This window comes from Lacerta agilis, chromosome 14 (assembly GCF_009819535.1).
Source record: "Lacerta agilis isolate rLacAgi1 chromosome 14, rLacAgi1.pri, whole genome shotgun sequence".
Lineage (NCBI taxonomy): Eukaryota > Metazoa > Chordata > Lepidosauria > Squamata > Lacertidae > Lacerta > Lacerta agilis.
In genome coordinates, this window is record NC_046325.1 from 12,124,629 (window position 1) to 12,138,668 (window position 14,040).

General features: G+C 47.7%; 1 protein-coding gene across 1 annotated transcript in view; it reads left to right on the top strand.

The window, feature by feature from the left end:
- Positions 1-206: 206 nt before the first annotated feature.
- Positions 207-14,040, top strand: part of LOC117059128 (solute carrier family 12 member 3-like) — a 33,444-nt gene continuing 19,610 nt past the window's right edge. The window contains exons 1-8 of the mRNA XM_033170659.1: positions 207-434; positions 7,205-7,512; positions 8,423-8,524; positions 9,521-9,596; positions 11,177-11,272; positions 12,379-12,518; positions 13,365-13,475; positions 13,764-13,875. Of these exons, the coding sequence (XP_033026550.1) occupies positions 7,231-7,512; positions 8,423-8,524; positions 9,521-9,596; positions 11,177-11,272; positions 12,379-12,518; positions 13,365-13,475; positions 13,764-13,875 (919 nt within the window). The 5' untranslated portion in view covers positions 207-434; positions 7,205-7,230. The remainder of the gene's footprint in view (positions 435-7,204; positions 7,513-8,422; positions 8,525-9,520; positions 9,597-11,176; positions 11,273-12,378; positions 12,519-13,364; positions 13,476-13,763; positions 13,876-14,040) is intronic.

Genomic DNA, 14,040 nt, shown 5'->3' on the forward strand with positions numbered 1-14,040 from the left:
AACCCGAAGGGGTGTTGTAAGAGGAGAGCCTCGGGCGGGGCGGGAGTTTCGGTGATGGTGCGTGGGCTTGTACATGCTGCATGTGTGCAAGAGCATGGCAAGGGGGCGGGGACATGGATTCTGCCCCAAGGATTAGGCCTCATCCCTTGGGTTTATCAGATGTGAATCACATCAATCGGGAGCGTGCTCCTCTTTGCACTTGCAGGGAGGTGAACCGCTGTCAAGTGTGTGGTCTGTGCGGCGTCTTTTGAGTGAGCAGAAGAGTGGATTTGGGGTTGGCGTGTCACCGAGGCCTGTCCCTGTGCCTTGCAGCTGTGGAGAAAAGCTCTCCGGGTGCCACTTTTTTCCGCCCACCTGCGACTGATGCAGTTTTTCCTACAGGAGTGCTTTGAGAGTTTGACTTTAATGCTGTGCGACAGGCAGAAATTTAGCAGGTGAGCCTTATTTATTTATTCGATCGCATGCCATTCCATTCCTGTGCTGAGTGTATTCCTGTCATGCAGGCACCTGGCAAAGAATACTTAGCAATCCTGAGACAACATGGCCCGATGGAAAAGAGAAACCCATAGGGCACCTGCCCCTTTAACAGAGGGGATTTCAGCAGGTTGCATAGGGATGTCCATTTTGGTTTCTCTCAGTTTCTCATTTTTCCAGTCTTAAGTTCAGTTCACCACATTTCCACATTAAGTTTGCTTAACAAACAACAACAACAAAAGTCATTTTAGTGTGAATTCCTTCTAACAGACACCATTGCATGCCATTTTGCAAACCAATGTCCCCATATATAACACATCTTTAAAGGTTGTTTTCACCTAATGCATGCCTTTTGAGGCACACTTTTTACCCTGACATATCGTACACATTTATTTGGTTGGAGAACCGCATTGCAAAATTCAGAGAATCGCACCTTTCGAAATATACGGCTCATCCACATTTTCGCTTTCCCCAGGCCAGGGGGAACCTGCTGAATCGGAACAACTACCAATAGTTTTCTTTTCTTGCATTGCCTCGAAAAGAGGTAGGTTCGCTTTTAAATGTGAACTGAATGTGAGCTACCCCCTCCCTAAGCAGGTGTAGGTTGTTGCAAAAGCTTCACCTGCTGAAATTCCCTCTTTTACACAACGATTAAAGGTGCAGCTGCATGGCTTGTGTGTGTGCGTGTGCACATCTGGTCACCCTACGCTGAGGTCATGGGAGCATTGGCTCTGTGTGTGCCTTGACGTGAGTCCTGTGTTCTGTTCTTCTTGTGTGTGCCAGAGGTGGGGAACCTGTGGTCCTCCAGATGTTGTTGGATTCCAACTCCTTCTCTGGACGTCCAACTCCCATCAGTTCCAGCCAGCATAGCTGATGGTCAGGGATGGGTGTGTGTGTGTGTGTGTGTGTGCAGTGCAACAAATCTAGAGGCCCACATGTTCCTGGTCCCTGTTGCACATGTGCAATAGTTCCAGATCCTTTATCATTTCCCTTCTTTTTGGATTGTTGACCCGTGGCTAGGTAATTAAGGGGACTAATGTAGGGAAATTTGCTTCGGAACAATTTCTGGTGGTCTAGTGCAGTTGTCTTCAACCTTTTCAGACCCGCTTAACCCAAACATGCATTATTATTTTTTACCCATTTCTTATCTTTCTTTCTTTTAAACCATAGATTTATTTGGTGGTAGTGCTGCTGTTACAGCGACCCACCTCAGATTTGGCTGAAACGGTGGGTCCTCAACCCACCCACTGAAGACCAATGAAACGCTGATACAACTAAGCATGTTTATTCTCCCCAAATGTAGTAAACATAGCTAAAAGCTTTGAGACTGCTATGATTCTCTAATATTGGACTATAGAGTAGACCCACTGAAATTAAGGAACCTAAGTTATTCGTATCTGAAGAAGTGTGCATGCACATGAAAGCTCATACCAAGAACAAACTCAGTTGGTCTCTAAGGTGCTACTGGAAAGAATTTCCTATTTTGTTTCCTATTTTGTTTCGACTATGGCAGACCAACACGGCTACCCACCTGTAACTGGAACTAAGTTATTCGTGTTAGTCATAGAAAGCCATTTCCATTACCTTCCATGGGCCTACTCAGAGTAGGACTAGCATTGGCTAAAACCCTTTTGCATTTGTATTGGGCACCCATTTGTTGCTACTAATGAATTTATGAAATGTAAAATTCTCTGCAGAAATATAAAGAACCACACACACAAAAATCCCCGCCTGCATCACTGCTGCTGTGTGAAGCTGCCAATTGGCGAGAAAATAATTTGTCACCTGTGCCTTAATATTTTTTTCAGAGCCTTTTTTAATGTTTATTTATCTTTTATATCTGTACTCAGCCCTTCCCTCCAAAGCAGCCCAGCGCAGCAAACACATGAGCAATAAGAAATAAAACACGCCGCTTGGTAAGGTAGTAGTTATGTGTGTAAGTGCTGCTTTTAATTACATCACTATCTCCCCTATTACATCTTCCAAAACGAGACTCATCTAATTGCCACTTTGCATATTATATAACGTTTGGCTTTATGCTGCGTTGCCAACTTTTGCCTTTAACCAGGAATTCGTTCTGCAGAGGTGAGCGGAGGATAATCCCATCCCCCTCCATGCCCTGCAAAGCTGATAATTGTTCCATTATGAAGTCCAAATGTAAAAAAAAAAAAAAAACTGGTGCCAATTTAGAAAATGTAGCTCCCCTGAGAGTGTGGAAAACCTAAAATACAGTCCATAGGCAAGGCCACCCTAAAGGAATATGGATTGAGTTTTAACACAGCAATCTGTTTATTATGTGTGACATGATTATACTGCCCTTCCTCCAATGAGCTCAAGGTGGTGGGCTGTTGTCTTCCCTCAGCCTCATGTTATTTTCACAACAACCCTGTGAGGTAGGCTAGGCCAAGACAGAGAGTGAATGGAGTGCTTCACCTGTTGGTTTTCTAACTAACACAAATGCTATAGGAGCATTGCCAAAAAAATGAGGTGGCTGGCAGCCCTATGCCAAGAAAGAGAGGCAAGGCACACCTGTGACCTTTTCAGGCATCCAAGAGCTACTCAAATAATAGAGCCGAGCAACTCATAAAAACTATTTTCCGACACCACCGTCTGTCTTGTATAACTTTATGGGAGAGAATCCCAAGGACCAGCCCTTAACAAATGACCACGTCGGACGGCTGGCTGCCTGCCTACGATACACAACAACAACAAGAGTTTTGAGGCCAAAAAAGGCACGTGTATTAATTATTTTATTTTCGACAGGTAAATATGCATTGCTTGTCGCCGCAGGCCATTGCAAACAGTGTGGGTGAAAACCTGTCCACAGAGACATAAAACATGAGCTCTCTAGGGGTTTTGTTGATGTTGTTGTTGTTCTCATTTTAACATACAAACAAGAGCTAAAACAAATCCTTTACGTATTAATAACTTCTGGAGAATGCTCTCAGATTAATGAGTTGCCTTGTTTTGCTGAAAAGAGAATCCTATTGCTTTTAACTGGCCTGGTATGTACACAGTAGAGGCTGAAAAATACGGCCAGGTCATGTGTGTCCGCCCCCCCCCCTTTATCAAGTCACATTTGCCTGCAACCCACCCCACCAACTCCTGTTCATGAAGCAAGCCTCTGCACACATGCAAAGGCTGCCTTGAATGTGCATCCCTCAGCTTAACTGCTAAGTGAGCCTGGCTTAAGTTTTCCAATCAGGTAGGCGCTGATTCGAGGAGAAACGCGTCCAGCGACAATTTATCTCTCAAGAAACTACAGGGCAGGTACGGATTGCGGCTAATGCCATGTGTGCTTGGTTTCAGGGGACATTCCCAGACCTTTCTGGGGGTGCCGGGAATTGAACCTGGTACCTTCTGCGTGGGAACCACTGAGCTCCAAACATTTCTTTGGGGCACTGGTGTGGATTGGGCTTCAGAGGAGAGGATAAGCCAATGGGCAGGGGTGATAATGACAGACATTGGCCGGGGGGGGGACCTCTAAGAACTTCCCCAGCTGTCCCCCCAACCCTGAAAAGAATATGGGGACAACCAAGTGCGCTGGCTTGCCCCTATGATAGCACTTCGTGCGGCACCCCTACTTTAAAATTTGGGGGGCATTGGCTCCCTGGCTCCCCAGATGTTGCCCCTGGCCACATTCTTTCCCCCACACAAATATTTGAGAGGATAACTAGATCACTGCAGGAATTGGGCCCCTTCCAGAAGTAATTTCAGGCTCCTACTCTACATTTTTACACTACTACCTGAAGATACCGGTAGTTAGACAGAGATGATAGATAGATAGATAGATAGATAGATAGATAGATAGATAGATAGATAGATAGATAGAAAGAAAGAAAGAATTAGGCTCTAGCCCAGCTTACTTACAGGGATATATGGAGGAAAATGGGGATAACATTATTCTCAACTGCTCAGTACCAAGTTCCTGTTCCTAACTTCCCTAGGGTTCTGGGCAATGAGAGCAAAGAAGCTGGGTTTATTGACTGGTGCTTGGGCACATTTTGTTAAAATTCTGTTTTGGGGTGGGGGTTTTTGAGCCTGTTGAAGACCTTCCTCTTTCAAGGAGCCCTTTATAAGTTGCTTTTAATACGTTTTATTGTATTATCACTTTATCACTTGTTTGCCACCCTGGAGTTCTTTGGGAAGGGCAAGCAGGGTATAAAGCAAGCAAGGAAACAAACAAACAAGCTTATTACTTTAAACATCTTTAAATGTAAAGTATCAGGTCACCTGCTGAGGTTAGTTTTTGCTTTTTTGACTTACACTGGGTGGCTCTTAGCTCCACCGCACCACACCTCAGAGTTGATAATGATAATAATAATAATAATAATAATATTCACTACCCCCCTGCTCCTCTTTCTTAACAAAATAGCTTCCTCTGCAGATGATCTCCATGGAAAGCCTCACTTGATTATTTTTCCATACCAAATTCTGCTGGTCTTTGACCGTATTAAAGAATTACTTACTTACTTACTTACTTACTTACTTACTTACTTCCATACCAAACTGCTGCTAAAGGCATGAGGAGGAGGCCAGGCTGTTGTTGTTGTTGTTGTTGTTTCTGTCTCTCTTTGTGTGTTTGTGTGCCTTGGTGAAATCCATGCGAAATGTTTTGGGTACAGGTTGAGTTCTCACACAGGGCTGGCTAGGCCCCGCTAGGCCCCGCTGTCGCCCTGTGTGAACTGATGGTGCACCCTAGATAAGGATCGACAAGATTGCCGGTTTGCAAAGGAAGCAATAAAAACCTCTCCTGTTGCTGGCAGGCAGCCAGTCATACATGAAGCATTTAAGCATCAATTGCTTCAGGTGTCTTGTATCCTTTTTGCCTGCGGCATAAGATCAGACCCTCTTACTGCTGAATCCGTGTCTTTATAATACTGCTTTTTTATAATTGTCTCTCTGCTTTACTGCTTTTACGTTCATAGAATCATAGAAACGTAGAGTTGGAAGGGACCAGCGGGGTTATCTACGCCAACCCCCAGCGATGCATTATTATATACTCCGTGCGTGTGTGTGTGTGTGTGTGTGTGTATTATATATATGTACAGAAATCTTTCTAATTAAATGCTTACATATAGCACCTTTGCACTTGTACATATGAGTCATCCCAGTATGTGTGGCTCATGGGATGCAGGAGGTAATTGGTGTCCCCCCCATGGGCCGCCATTTTGCATCTGGCTATTGCCCCCCCCCCCAGCTTCCCTCAACACTATTTTGTAACTGATTGGTGGACCTCAGGGTTCCAGCAAAGAAGGAAGTACGCAGCTCCCACAAGTTCCCACATCTTACCCAGATCATGGCACCCAGGACTGTTTTGTGGCAGCGCATTGTAAGGTCAGCTCAGGTCAGCTGGGGTGCCGGGGAAGCTGCCTTTTGCAAAAGTTTGTCTGCCCTGATGGATCTCCTAATGCTCGTTTCTGAGCTTCCCCAGAATGCAGTTTGAAAACGACTGCACCGTTGCGTCAGCGACCCACGACCCAGGCGGCTCAGTCGCAGCATGGAACAGAAACTGCCCCCCCCCCAGCCCTGAGCAGCCCCAATTAAACCTGCCTGCCACATTCACCTGCCTGCCACATTGACCGTTCTCGACCCTATTGGCTGGGTCCCCTGGCGCATGGGTCCGGCGTGTGTCCAGCCAGGCTGATCCCTGTGGCTCCAGTCTCCCCGTCGACCATTGTCTTTTTTCAAGTTTCCATTGCCCTGTGCAAACCGGCCCCAGTGGAAAGAACGTTGTAGGGGCAGCTGATAAGGCAGTGCAAATAGGATTTTTAAGCCATGCGTCGATGTGTAAGGAGTGGACAGGATGTGCCTTCAATCATCTCCCTCTCACCCCCCGCCCCCCCCCCCCCGCCGCACTGCTGCGCACTCGGAAAGTTTGTCTGTTTGGAGAAGGGGTGGATATATGGGAGGGATCAGGGCAGCCAGGAGCTGTTGGGTCCAGTTTTGGAAAAGGTAGGCCTGGCATTATCTGGGACCTTTATAAGGCAAAGGCGGACAGGAGTCGAACCTGCTGCCTGGAGAGAGATAAATTGCCAAAGGCTGGCTGAGTGGAGAGACACATCAGAGGAGCAGGTAAAAAAGGGAGCAGAGACATCTACATACCTGTCCCTGCATCTCTGTCTGTCCATCTCTCCTGTGCGGTTTCCCTCTTCACTCCCAATGTAACCATTTACCCTCTTTTCTCTGCTTGTTGACCACCTGCTCATGCCTGTCTTAACACCCTGCCTTTCTTCATCTCCTCCAGCCAGTGTGTGTGTGAGAATCAAGGGGGAGAGAGAATGCCGAGTTGCATTTTAAGCAGTCAAGGGGTCAGAGTCTTCGCTATCCTGCAATAGCACTCACACTCCAAGAGCAACAGGACCAAAATTGCACATGGATTTGCTTTCGCTTTATTCGTTTGTACAGGTTGTGGCGTCCAGCTATTCCTCAGGCGCAAAATTACAGACCCTGTTTTAGTGCAGTAAACACCCTGCCACCAAATCTTGTGTCCCCCAAGTCCCTTTCTCAAATTTAGATGTCTGGTTTAGATGGTTTGTTGTTTTTTTGCACTCTGTATATCCTTAGGGACACTCATGTCTTTATTGCGAATTCATATATTGTTGGGCTGAGTCCTGTGAATGAAAAAGAAAGTTTCAGAGCCCAAGAATGGTTTTGAGGCATACAATTAAGTGCCATCTTTTAACTCTGTCATCTCTGCTTCTTCTTCCCCGTCCTTCTCGCCTGACAGCTGAAAAGAACGACCCTGCTTAGACGATGGAGGAGGACTCATCATACAAGACCATCTTTTCCCTTGGGCGGTTTAAGATCCGCAAGATGCAGAATGGACCCCCCTCGGAAGAAGCCAAGAGTGCCCCCAAATGCCCGGCGGAGCTCCCGCCACCTTCGCAGATGGAGGAAGACGGATCTCTTTCAGCCCCTCCGGATTATGAGACCACGATTGACGCCTGCCCTCGCTATGAATTCTACGCCCTTTCAGCACCTCCTGGGCGGAGGAAGATCCGCCCTTCGCTGGACATGCTCAGAAACGCAGATCTGGTGAGACCCGTTAGAGGACGCTTTTCCGCAAATGGTGGCATCTGCCAGAGTTTTCCAGAAAATGTACATCACTGGGTGCCAAAACACACTTTTGAAAACAGCTGGCAACCTTCTGCTGCATGTGACGCGCTGGAGGGAAACCTGTGGCCCTCCAGATTTTTGTCGACTACAACTCCCATCATCCCTGGCCATTGGCCAAGCTGGCTGGGGCTGATGGGAGTTGGAGTCCATAAGCTTCTGGAGGGCCACACAGGGGGCAAGGTGAGGTGACCACCTTGGGCAGCAGGATCCACAGGGCGGCAGATCCGGCCTCCAAGGGATGCATTGCTCACTCCTGCTGCCGCAGTGGCAGAACCAGGCCCAGCACAATCATTAGAGGCCAGATCTCTATCCTCTTCAGCAGCCTCCCCCTAAGCCACCTCTACAGCGGCCTGCTGGCAAAATGGAGGCCCTGCTGGTCTCTTCCCACCCTTGGTCCCGATGTAGATCTTTATTCCACCCGTGTTGCTGATGTAGATCTTCACTCAGCCCTTCTTCTCTGGCAAGGCATGGCTGTGTGCCATTTTGTGGTCCGCCTCAGGTGCCAGAATGTTTTGAGCCGGCCGTGACGCCAGAGGTTCCTCACCCTTGGTGTAACTCAATGGGATGGGCCTTCCCACTTGGAGACAAAGGTTTCTATTTCTACAGAAGACCATTTCGGCAATTAAAATGTCACCCTCCTGACCGACCCAAGTTCTCCTCTTTTCCTTCTGTCCATTGCACCAAGCAAGACTTCACAGGAAGCGAATGCGAAATTCACAGAATGCTGGCGCCCTCCAAAACTTGGGGTGTTTTATTCTGTTCCTAAATTTCAATGTGTGTTTCTTAACTCCCTCAACCCATTCCCTTGCTTTGCTATTATGTTTCACAGGGGAAAGGAGATCCCAATGCCACGGAGGCAGAGGAGAAAGATGTGGAAGCCGACGAACCGGAAGTGGAACCAGTCCGCTTTGGCTGGGTGACCGGTGTCATGGTAAAGTCAATAAATGAAATGAGTGGATTGATTGGATTGCAGGGAAAGGAGAAGGGCACCCATCTAGTCCCAGGAATATACAGTAATGTTGGGAAGATGCAAGCGAAGCAGCAGCAGCCAATGAATTGGTCCTGAATTATATATACACCTCGGTTTACGAACTTAATCCGTTCCAGAAGTCCGTTCTTAAACCAAAGCCGTTCTTAAACCGAGGCGCGCTTTCCCTAATGAGGTCTCCCACCACCGGTGTCCTTCCACCGTTCGGCTTCCATTCGTAGACCGAGGTAAAGTTCGCTAACCGGAACACTACTTCCGGTTTTGCGGAGTTCGTATACCGAATAGTTCGTAAACAGGGCTGTTCTTAAACCGAGGTACCACTGTACATAAAAAGGCAACCAGTAAGACATACAACTTAGATTCAACCTTTGCTGTTCTGGTCCCGTCCCCCCCGATGTTTTGGGATTACAGCTCCCCTCAGACTCAGCCAGGGCAGTAGTGCTGGCTGGTGCTGATGGGAATTGTAGTCCAGAACATCTGGAGGCACCAGAACTCTCAGTTTCTAACTTTTCAAATCCTAAATTCAGTTCTCCACATTTCGCAGCAACTTGTGGTTTTATTTTTTTTAACCCTTCGTGAAAAATCCACCAGCGTGGATTTTAGTGTGAATGTCCTAACCAACCCCTTTAGATGTACAGTTTGGACTAATGTGCGCAAGCAATTCCCCCCAATATAAATCCACTTTTGCATGTTATTGGCACCAACGTCTTCGCTTTTAATGCACACTTTGCACCCAGTTATGCAAACACCTTCCGGTTGGAGAACTGCATAGCAAAATTCGGATGAGTGCGAATTTTGAAAGATAAGTGGTGTGTCAGTTCGCATCTTGTTCCGGAAGCTGAGAATTTGCTCACGTGCATACTGAATCGAGTTTCTCCTCCATCCTTAGTGTCAGTGTGCTATTAGGTTCTCAGCTTTTTTCTTCTTCTATTTCTGAAGATCCGGTGCATGCTGAACATCTGGGGTGTGATCCTTTACCTTCGTTTGCCATGGATAACTGCACAAGCCGGGATAGGTGAGAGTCTTTTTACTCATGGACAGCTGGGATTAAAAGGAAAAGAGACTGTCCTCTTTTTGTGTGTGTGTTTCTGTGTGAACTGCTTCGCACAACCCTTTCGTGCTTGTTCCTTGATTCCTGATTTGGACATCTGTACACGTTTGAAAATACATTTACATAATGTATGCATAAGGTGGGGGAGGGGAGGAGAGGGAAGAACCGCAGAATTGTAGAGTTGTTGGGGACTATGAGGGGTCATCTAGCCCTGCCCACTGCGATGCAGGAATCTTTTGCCCAAAATGGGACTCGAACTCATGACCCTGTGGTTAAGAGTCTTGTGCTCTGCCAGCTGAGCTACCATATGTGAAATGAGAGATATAAATGTGTTGAGGTTGCCAGGTTGTTCTGTCAACCAGGATAACGGTTAGAAATTAATGAAAGTGGGTTTCAACTATTTAGAATCTGTTTTTCTTTAAAAAAATAAAAATATGAAACCATTTTCAAATATTTGTGTGAAATCTTGAGTTGTAGCCGGTGCTACTCAGAGTAGACCCATGGAAGTTAATTAACATAACTAGGTCCCCATCTGCTCTATACATCTAAAGCAGTAGCTTCCCAGAGCTATATTTCCACACTTCTCTGTGAAAACAGACTGTTAAACCACTTGGAATTGTAGCTCTGCGTGGGGAACAGGGGGTCTCCTCACAACTATCAGTACCCTTAACAAACCATAGTTCCCAGTACTCTTTGGGGGAAACCGTGGCTGATTAAAGTGGCACGACACAGTTTTAAATATATACAGTAGTGCAGATTGGGCTTTGGGGGCTCATTAATTTCAACAGGACTACTCTAACCTAGTCAGATACAATCTCTTGTTTGCATTCCAGCCCTTGTTCCGCTTCTGAATTTTTCCATTATGGGTTTGATTATTTTTAAAACAAAAATTGCTTACACCTGCCTTCCGTGTGTGTGTGTGTGTGTGTGTGTGTGTAAACCAGTCCAGAATTTCAACCCTATATCTAGCAAATAAAGAACAATTGGGTGAACACAATTGGGAGACTTTGGAAGGGAAACCAGGAGTAGCCTAAACCAGAGGTTTTCAACGTTTTTGAGTTCACGGCTCCCTTGACCAACTGCCTTCTTTCTACGACATCCCTGTGGAGCTCAAGAGCCCAGTTGTGGAGTGTGTTCCCTCAGCCTCCTCTCCCCTCTCCTTGGGAGTCCTCTGGGCAGCCGCCACCACTGCCCATGGTCTCTGATCTGCCCCCCACCCCCTGCCCCAAAGAGAGGTGCCTCCTCCCTGACCAGCCCCAGAGGCACAATTCGCCTGGGGAGCTTGTAGCCAGGACAGCTGCAACAAACAGCCACACAAGCCTTTGGGAGGCAGAGATGTGAGAAGGCATCAGGGGAGGGAGGGAGGGAAGGAAAGAGGGACAGAGGTCAGTGTTGCCTGCAGCACCCCATGGTGCCACGGCACACTGGTTGAAAACCACTGGCCTGAACCATTAGGTTCAGAAAGTGCATGTTGGTGAGGTCCTTTGGTGATGCTGACAGGATTGCTAACCCATTCAGTTACCTCTTTTTTCCTCCCTCCCCAGGGTTAACCTGGCTGATCATTATAATGTCATCTGTGGTGACCAGCATCACTGGCCTCTCCATCTCAGCCATCTCCACCAACGGCAAGGTCAAAGCAGGTAAGCCACCTTCCTCTTCGCCAAATGGAAAAGCCAATCCTTTTGCCCCCCTTGTACTAGGCAATGGCCACATTAGCACCATACGTTTCAAGCACCTCGAGGCCCCTTTCAGCAGCCATGACTTCCCCCAAAGAATTCTTTGTTAAGGATACTGTGAGTCAATAGAAGACCCCCTATTCCCCTCACAGAGCCACAATTCCCACAGTGGTTTAGCAATCAATCCCTCTTCACCGGGAACTTGGGAACTGTAGCTCGGGGTTTGTGTGTGTGTCTCTTGACGACTGTCAGCACCCTTAACAGCCTACAGCTCCCAGAATTCTTTGAGTAAACCCATGACTGTTTAAAATGGAGCTTTTCATGGATGGAGCGAATGTTAGCCATTGATAAAAGTGGAATGAGTGATAATTGGTAAGTGTGTGGAAACAATATTTGAACATGCTGAAAGTGGGTTGCTGTGGTGTTGCCACAGAGAGCTGCAACAAGGCTGGAGTCAGGAGTCAGCATTCGCAGACACCTGCCACACTGTGGGGCCCACTGCCGGCCCTGCTGCCTGTTCCCCTGACCTCTCCGAATGTCTGAACGCTTCCAAGAGTGAGTAGAAGGCTCAGCAGCTTCCAGATGCATTTCTCTTTCCTTCCAGGAAGAGATGCACATTGAACCCAGGGTTGGAGGCAAGCAAATGAGTGCTGTTTTGACAGTGGTGGGGGTGGGGTCCACCCAGGAAAGGAGCCCCAATGTGGGTATCTTCCCCCTAGGGTCTCTCAAAATATGGGGCCCACACCAAGCTACACAACATTGCTGGGGGAAATGCTTCATTCTGAGAAACTGGCTTGAATCCAGATCGCTTCCTCTGAATCAAGGTTTCCCAAACTTGGGTCTCCGGCTGTTTTTGGACTACAACTCCCATCATCCCTGACCCCTGCCTGGTCCTGATAACCAGGGATGATGGGAGTTGTAGTCCAAAAACAGCCGGAGACCCAAGTTTGGGAAACTCTGCTCTAAATGGGCTTCTAAGGGACTCCATGTAGCGGCCAATCGGTTGGTCGGTGGTTATAGCAGGCCGCTATAACATCTGAATATAACATCTGAATTGTCTCCTGGCGCAGGGGGTACCTACTTTCTCATCTCCCGCAGCTTGGGCCCAGAGCTTGGCGGCTCCATCGGCCTTCTCTTCTCCTTTGCCAACGCCGTCGCTGTGGGCATGCATGTGGTGGGCTTCTCCGAAACGGTCAAGGACCTCCTTGTGGTACGTGTGGCACACACTCCCATGCTATCCTGCCCCCACATCCATTTCTTTAGCAACAGTTTGATCTGCATAAATTATTGGATGGCCCTGTTGAGCTCCAGGCTATTCTAGGCAGATTGTTGTTTGTGGTGTGTTTTTTTTCTGGCCAAATTGGTAACACTGCATAGGCCCTTCTTAGATAATAACAACAACAACAAAATAAAAACAATTTTTAAAGAAAAATTATATGCCGCCCATCTGACTGGATTGCCCCAGCACTCTGGGTGGCTTCCGACAAAATATCAAAACACAAAAACCTTCAAACATTTAAAAACCTCCCTGTATTCTAAAACTCAGTTAGATGTTTATTTCCTGGGGCAAAAATGGGGAAGAAAAGTGAGGTCACTTGGCAGCAGTCTCCTCCCCCAATTTGCACATGCTCATTAGAATATTCTAGTGGAGATGCATATGTTAGGAACAGGAGCCTTTGAGGAGGAAGCAGGGCTGCAGTTCGGCGGCGGAGCGTTTGCATCGCATGCAGAAGTTCCCAGGTTCAATTTTCAGGTAGGATAGGAAATGCCCCTTGCCTGAAACCCTGGAGAGCTTCTGCCAGTCATTGTAGTTCTGGGTTCAGGAAACTCGCACCTGATCAGTGCCTGGCGGTGTGACTGTTTGGGAGCCACATTTACGCTCCCCTGGGTTTCCACAATGGCAGAGCGCACCACTCAGCCCCTGACCTGGCAGCTCTGTTCCCCTGTGCTCTAAGCGATGGACATGAACCAAGGACCCAAAGAGGAAAAGACAATCCCAGGGGAGTGGGTCAGACCTGCCTTTGAGGCTTACCTCACCTTCACTCTCCTCCGACAGGAGTTCGATGGGGTGATGACCGACCCAACAAACGACATCCGCATCGTGGGTGTGATCACCATCACTGTTCTCCTGGGCATCGCCCTGGCTGGCATGGAATGGGAAGCCAAGGTAACTGGAAAGGAAACCATGTTTGGATTTGGGTAACGGGGTGCAGTTAAAACAGAGCACAAAGTTTCAGGAAGCCAGGAGTCCTGGGTCTGTGGTGGTTGGGTGTGGGCATCAGCTTTGATTTTAGAAAGAGCAGAAGCGAAATCCTCGTCCCGTGGAGAGGAGAAGAGAGGGTGTCAATCAAGAAGAGACCCTGAGAATCAGGACCAGATAGGGCTGGCTTCCAGTTGGGTGAAGAAAACGTTTGCTCGGAAGCATGGCTTCGTTTAACAACCCCTCTCTTTCCAGGCTCAAGTTGTCTTCTTCTTCGTCATCATGATCTCCTTCATCAATTATTTTGTGGGCACCCTCATCCCAGCCACTCCAGAGAAAATGGCTAAGGGGTACTTCAGCTATCGAAGTAAGGGCTACGTCCTCCGCAATCTTTTATGCCCTAGGCGCCAGCTTCCTCCCAGAACCATTCACCCTGTAAGATTTGCCCTGCTGGCACAAAACAACCCCAGCCTACCTAAAACAGGGGATCAGCTGACTTCTGCGGCTTCCTTCCCATTGCTTTCAGCCCAGC